The 7,403-nt window shown below is 16.6% G+C and overlaps 2 protein-coding genes across 2 annotated transcripts in view; one reads left to right on the forward strand and one right to left on the reverse strand.

Moving 5' to 3' along the window:
* Window positions 1-2,103, reverse strand: part of SR140 (U2 snRNP-associated SURP motif-containing protein, putative) — a gene marked incomplete at both ends in the record, with an annotated part of 3,227 nt that extends 1,124 nt beyond the window's left edge. The window contains 6 exons of the mRNA XM_028671733.1: window positions 99-715; window positions 878-1,071; window positions 1,305-1,401; window positions 1,585-1,664; window positions 1,778-1,862; window positions 2,041-2,103. Of these exons, the coding sequence (XP_028528356.1) occupies window positions 99-715; window positions 878-1,071; window positions 1,305-1,401; window positions 1,585-1,664; window positions 1,778-1,862; window positions 2,041-2,103 (1,136 nt within the window). The remainder of the gene's footprint in view (window positions 1-98; window positions 716-877; window positions 1,072-1,304; window positions 1,402-1,584; window positions 1,665-1,777; window positions 1,863-2,040) is intronic.
* Window positions 2,104-3,234: 1,131 nt separating this feature from the next.
* Window positions 3,235-7,403, forward strand: part of PGAL8A_00274600 (conserved Plasmodium protein, unknown function) — a gene marked incomplete at both ends in the record, with an annotated part of 5,649 nt that continues 1,480 nt past the window's right edge. The window contains one exon of the mRNA XM_028671734.1: window positions 3,235-7,198. Coding sequence (XP_028528357.1) covers window positions 3,235-7,198 — 3,964 coding nt within the window. The remainder of the gene's footprint in view (window positions 7,199-7,403) is intronic.

Raw genomic sequence — 7,403 nt, forward strand, 5'->3', positions numbered from 1 at the left:
AAAACGAATTTTTTTTTTTTTTTTTTTTTTTTTTAAGTATTAATAATATATATGATGCAATTTTATTTAAATAATATTATTCTTCTTATTATTTTTACGTATTTTCCTTCTTTTTGTGGAAATTGGTTTTTGTATTATTCAATATAGGAGGCACATAAATATAACTATTTGCAAACATTTGAAATGGATCTGATCTCCAGTTTTTATAACTATCTCCTTGAGCAAAAGAAAAAACTCTCCATTTGTAATAATAATATAAATCTGATTTGCTAAAAAGAAAATTAAATAATGGATTATCTTTTTCATTTTTTTTTATAGTTTCTTCAAATGTATATCCTTCTTCAGTAACGTATTTAGCTAATAAGTCAATTATTCTCTTTATTTTTTTATCTTCTGGTAACAATATTTCAATTTTTTTATTTGAATTGTTATTATTCACATTAAAATTGTTAATATTTAAATTATTCATTTCCGTTCTAGGATTATTTACTATTTTAGGTATTGCTTTACTCCACCCAACTCTCACAATGTTTCCATACATTTCTATGCCATCTAATGCATCTTTCGCATTTTCTGCATCTTCTCTATTATCAAAACATACAAAACCGCATATTCGTACTTTTTTTTTATCTTCATCTTTACGAGGATACATTATTTTTACACTGTTAACTTTCCCAAATTTCCCAAATTTTTGACATAAATATTCTTCCGTAACCTAAAAAATATATAAAATAAAAATATATAAAAATTCACATAAGAAATAATATAAATATTATATATAATTTATTAATATGTGTTTATTTTTTACGAAATTTAATATTTCTATTATATAAATGCATGTATTTTCATTCACATTATATGTACAACTTTTGCTTACTTCTGGAGATAAATTTCCTAAATACAAATTAGCAACTTTTTCTTTTTTCGGTACATAGGATAATATTGTTTCATTTTTTTCTATTTCTATTATTTTTTTATTAATTTTAATTTTTTCTTCTTCTGATTTAGCTAATTGAGCTTTTTCTTTTAAAATTTTTCTTTCATCCAATATTCTTTGTTTTTGTTTGATTTCTTTATTATTTATATATATATTTATTTAAAAAAAAAAAAAATAAATAAATAATAATTTTTTTTTTTTTTTTTTTTTTTTTTTTTTAAAAAAANAATTTTTTTTTTTTTTTTTTTTTTTTTGTTACTATTTATAGATATGTGAAATATAAATAATATATACATTTTTTCTATACTTTACATTTTTCTTTTTATAAATATTTTTAATTATATATATAAAAAAAAAAAAAAATAACCTTCTAAAAAACTATCTATTTCCTTCACTTTTGCTGTGTTATTTTTATTTTCTACATGTTCATCATATTTTTTTCCTTCTTCACTTGAATTATTACTCTAAAGAAGAATGTAAAAAAAAATTATGAATTAATAAAGATTTACTTATTATAAGCATATCATAGAATTAATTATTTATAGTAAATTAATTCAAAAATAAAACTCATTAATATTTACAAAATAGTTACAATAATTTTATCTTTCATTTCTTCGTATATATTATACTTTTTTTTTTTTTATTACCTTTAGAAATTTGTTTTTTACTTTTTTATTTTCATCTTCTGCTGATATAATTTCGCCTGTTGATGGATTTAAAATTTTACCTATTCAAATAAAAAGAAAAATTATATTTTTATATAATATTTTTATTACTAATAAATATATTTATTAAAAAAAAATGTATATCTTTTTTTTTTTTTTTTTATTTATTCCTTACTTTTAACAAACTTATTATCTTTATCAAAAGTATTTCCTTCAAATGAACGAACGAATTCAGCGTATATTTTTGCAGTTTCTTGTTCCTTTTAATACATAAAAATAAAAAAATTAAGAAATAAAATAAATAATATTAAACTTTTATTGAGTAAAAAATAAGGCTTAAAAATATAATTTTCTATATAAGTATATATATATATATATATATATTTGTAATAGGTTTAATATTTATTTTTTATTTAATTATTTATCTTTTCATATTACTTTTAATTTCTCTTCTTCAATATGTTTTCTTTTCTTTTTGTTTCTATTTAACTGGATATACATTTTTTTTTTTATATGTATACTTTCATTGTTTTATTTTTATTTTTTATTTTTTGTTATTATATTTTATTTTTCATTTACTTCATGAACAAAACTATTAAAATATTAAAAAATTTTTTTCAATATTGAATTTTTTTTTTTTTTTTTTTTTTTTTTTTTTTTTAAAATATGTACATTTTAACAATATTTTTTAAAAAAAATTATTCCATTTTATTTTAAAAATTTTTAACTTATTTTAGATATTTCTTGAAATTTCATTTTAGTATTGTTAAAATTTGTTTTAAATAATTATATAAAATTTTATTTTATATTCTTTTAAATTATATTTTATCTTTTTATATTTTATTCTGTTATCGCTTAAAATTTGATTGAAATTGTTTATAAAATTTTATTATATATATATATATATATTTTATATTTTCTCATATTACTCTATATATATATTTTTTTTTTATCATATTTTATTGTACATTTTATTGCTAATAATTTTAGTTTATAAAGTAAAGAAGAATAGTTAAAAATGAAAACTTAACAAATATAAATAATTCTTAAATTGTATATAATATTTTGAAAAAAAAAAAAAAAAAAAATATCAGTGTAATTTTTTTGTGATATTTTACATAGAGTTTATGTTTCTTTTATTTTTAATTGTGCATATTAATTATTTTTTTTTTTTTTTTTTCTATATTTTTTATTTTTTTTAATGTAAATTTTTAAATATATCTATTTTGATTATAAATGAGAAATATAAATAAATTTTTTATTATGAAGTTCATTTTTTCTGTCTGTTAAATCATTAAAATGATGATTATAAGAAAAAATGAATAATAAATGATTTTGCATTTTTCTTTATTGTTAATATTTTACTTTTATTTTTTATAATATCTTTTATTCGCTTTATTATTTATATATATATATATTTTTTTTTTTTTTTTTTTTATTTTACAACTAAATATATTTACTACATTTTTTTCTTTTACAAAAAGTATATGTTGTTATGTGTAATTTATTTTTTCTTATTTTCTATGTGAAAATAATAATAATCAAATGATTGCTATTAATGATTATATTATTTTGAACCATTTTACTTTAATTTTTTTTTTTTTAGTTTAAGAAGAAAATTAAGTTTACTAAATGGAAAAGCAAAAAATTAATGAAAATAAATTTATCGAAAATAAAGAAAAAAACAAATTAAAAAATTTTGAGCATAATGATATAATATTTTTTAAGCAAAAAGATAAAAGTAAAATAGGAATAGGAAGAATAATAAATTTTAATACTGAACTGAAGTTAAATAATATTCATATAAATTCAAACAAAAAAGTTTCTTTAGCTAACTATTTAAAAATTTTAAATAATTTAAATAATAGCAAATATGTGTACAGTTTAATTAATTCCTTAAGTAAAGAGTCATTAGATGGCATAAATGAAAGTGCTATTACAAATGAAAAAAATAGTAATAAAATTTATGAAAAAAAAGAAAGAAATATTTTAAGTTATTTTAGTAAAAAAGAGAAAAATATTTCTAATTCCAATTCAACTTTAAAAAAAAACCATAATGACAACCATTCATTTGAATATGAGCATAAAAGTAAACAGATTGAGAAAGCTCCACATAAAAGCATAAATAAATCGAAAGTAGCAAATGAAGAAAGAAAAAAATCAAGTAAAATATTTTATATTATTCAATCATTTGAATCTTATAAATATCTAATACAATATAAAAAGGCATTTAAACATTATAAAGTTTTTTTTCATAAAAAGTGGGAAAATATAAAAACAAGCTATTGTAAAAATTTACAGAATGAAATTACATTTGAGTTAGCTATGAAATTATTTGAAATAAAAAGACTGTATGTTAATAACACGAATTTACAAAATATTATGATTAATAATCTAATAAAAATTTATAAGAGTGAAAAACATTTTCATGCAGATTATCTTTTTTTAAATTTAATAAAAAAAATAGATGTAAGAATAATATTACAAAATAATGTTTTATTAACAAATGATGATATAAATGACATGATTTCTACATATGATAAGAACAAAAAAGATACAAATGAAAAAACTGATCATAATACTGATACTAAAAGCAAAACAAATGTTGTTTCTGAAATATCCACTCAAGAAAAATATCACAATAAAAATGATATAAATAATTATCAAAATAATGATGAAAAAAGTTCATCTGAAGAATTGAAAAACGATGATAATATCAAAAAGGTTGTAAGAAAAAAAAAAGTTGTAGAAGGAGAATGTTTTCAATACGAATTAAAAGGAAATTTATTAGCAAAATTTAGATCACCTAAAGGGGTTATATATAGAGGATTTATTAAAAGTATATTCAAAAATAAAAATACCATTTTATCATATTTTTTAATTATACCCTCATTTTTTTGGTTTAACGATTCATATTATTTCTCATGTCTTAATATAGATATTGATATATTTGAAATTCTTGAAATTATAAAAAAAATAGATCACTCAAAAAAATTATATATAGATAATCTACCTTTTGTAAAATATGAGAATTACCAGAATTTGAGAAAATCAAATTATGAAAATGATGAAAAAGAAATTCAAAACATACTACAAAAAGATGAAGAAAACAAAAATGTGCATGAAAAAATGAAAGAAACAAATAAAGAATTAAAAGAAAATACAAAGAATGAAGAACAAACTCAAGAAAAAAATGTAAGAGAATATAAACATTATAAGAAAAAGCAAGAAGAAAAAGAAAAAGTGAAAGGAAATGAAAATGAGAAAGAAAAATATAAAAAAATTAGAAAGAGAAAAAAAGATTATGAACAAAAGAAAGATGAAAAAAGGAAAGAAAAAGAAGAGAAATTTAAAAAAAGAAAAACAGACATAGAACAAGACGAAGTAATAAAAGATAAAGAAAAAAAAAGTAAAGGAAGAAAAAAGGAACAGAAAGAAGTTAATACAGAAAAAGAAAAAAAATATAGAAGAAAAAAAAAGGAAAAAGAAACAGATGAAAAAGAAAAAGAAACAGAAGAAAAAGAAAAAGAAAAAGAAGAAAAAGAAAAGGAAAAAGAAAAAGAAAAAGAAAAGGAAAAAGAAAAAGAAAAAGAAAAAAAAGAAAAGGAAAAAGAAAAAGAAAAGGAAAAAGAAAAAGAAAAAGAAGAAAAAGAAAAGGAAAAAGAAAAAGAAAAAGAAAAGGAAAAAGAAAAAGAAAAAGAAAAAGAAAAAGATAGCATAAATAATAAAACAGATATAAAAGGATTTCACAAAAAAGGATACTCATTAGATAATGATACAAATAAAGAAAATTATCTAGCACAAAAAAAATCAACTATTAATATAAATTATGAAGAAAAAAATACATATATAAATAAAATTACAAACTTTTTTAAAATTTCTGATAATAATAAACAAAAATTAAATATTATCAATGAAAAAGATACTTCCCAAAAAAACGAAAAAACAAGTCATAATAATAAAAATACAAGTAATGAAAATAGAATTTTAAATATTAAAAATGAAAATAAAAATATAAAGAATGAAAATGAAAATAAAAATATAAATAATGAAAATAAAAATATAAACAATAAAAATGAAAATATAAACAATGAAAATGAAAATACAAATAATAATTATTTAAAAAATAAAAATATGAATAATGAAAGTGAAAATATTAATAATAATTTTATAAAGAATGAAAATATAAATAATGAAAGTAAAAATGTAATTTCTAAAATAGAAAATGTAAATATTAAGGATGAAAATTTAAATACTAAAAATGAAAATATAAATATTCAAAATGAAAATATAAATATTAAAAATGTAAACGGAAACAATGATGCCTCAAATAAAAAGGACGAAAATATTAATAACAAAAATGATAATACAATCAAAATTGCAAATGATAAAGATGATAATAAAAATATTAAAGATGATAATATAAAGGATAAAGATAAAAGAATAAATAATAAAGATGATAATATAAATAATAAAGATGATAATATAAATAATAAAGATGATAATATAAATGATAAAGATGAAAGAATAAATAATAAAGATAAAGGAATAAATAATAAAGATGAAAGAATAAATAATAAAGATGAAGGAATAAATAATAAAGATGAAGGAATAAATAATAAAGATGAAGGAATAAATAATAAAGATGAAAGAATAAATAATAAAGATGATAATATAAATGATAAAGGTAAAAGTATAAATGATGAAATAGAAAATGTAAATATCAAAAATGAAAATACTTGTAATAAAAATGAATTAATGAAACATACAAAAATAGAAAATGTAAAAATAGAAAAAAATTTTAAATGCAACAATGATTTTATAAATAAAGATGACAAGTGTATTAATAACAGCGATACTTTAAAAATACTGAATGATATACAGACAAACAATTATGACTTCCTTAAAAATAGGAATTCAGAACATATTAAAAAGTTATTAGAATTTGAAAAAATAAAAAAAATAGAAATGCTATATAGATTCTGTAAAGAAGATGTAAATATTTTATTATATATTTATGTTATGCATATATATATTAATAAATTATGCAAGCATGTCATTGTGAAAGTTTTAAATCCTAAATGTAAAAATTTGAAAAAAAAAAAATATGAAGATCGTGACTTTATTTTAACTCCATTAATTGGCTATTCATATGCAAATTTTTATTACTTAAAACTCAATAAAATAAAAAAAAAGTTAAAAACAGATAAAAAAATAAATAAGAATTATAAAATGATGAATCAAAAACTTATAAGAAAAGAAAGAAAAAGAAGAAAAAAAAATGAATTAAAAAATGAAATAGATATAGAAAAAAAAAAGGTTAATAATGATATATCAAGTGATAGTTCTTTTAAAACCAAACTTTCAAGAGGAAAAAAAAATTCAATTATGAAAGAAACAAATGTAAAACTTAAAAAAATGCAAATGACAAAAAAATGTAGCAAAAAACATATAAATCTATATTTATGGGGTATCTTTAATTGGAATTATAAAAAAACATTACGTATATCCTTTAATAACATTTCTAATAGAAAAATAAACAACTATGATGTTTATAATTTTTTTTTTTATAATTATGAAACTCTACCAGACTTAAGTAAAATTTTTATATTATTATAGTATTTATTATTAAAATTATATATACATATTAATATATATATATATATATATATATATATATATATATATATATATATATACTTATAATTGTAATAATTTATTGTCTTATATATATTAATATTTATATTGTTATATATATTGTTTTATCATTTTTTTTTTTTTTTTTTTTTTTTTTTTTTGGG

The sequence above is a fragment of the Plasmodium gallinaceum genome, assembly GCF_900005855.1.
Source record: "Plasmodium gallinaceum strain 8A genome assembly, contig: PGAL8A_v1_87, whole genome shotgun sequence".
Taxonomy (NCBI): Eukaryota; Apicomplexa; class Aconoidasida; order Haemosporida; family Plasmodiidae; genus Plasmodium; species Plasmodium gallinaceum.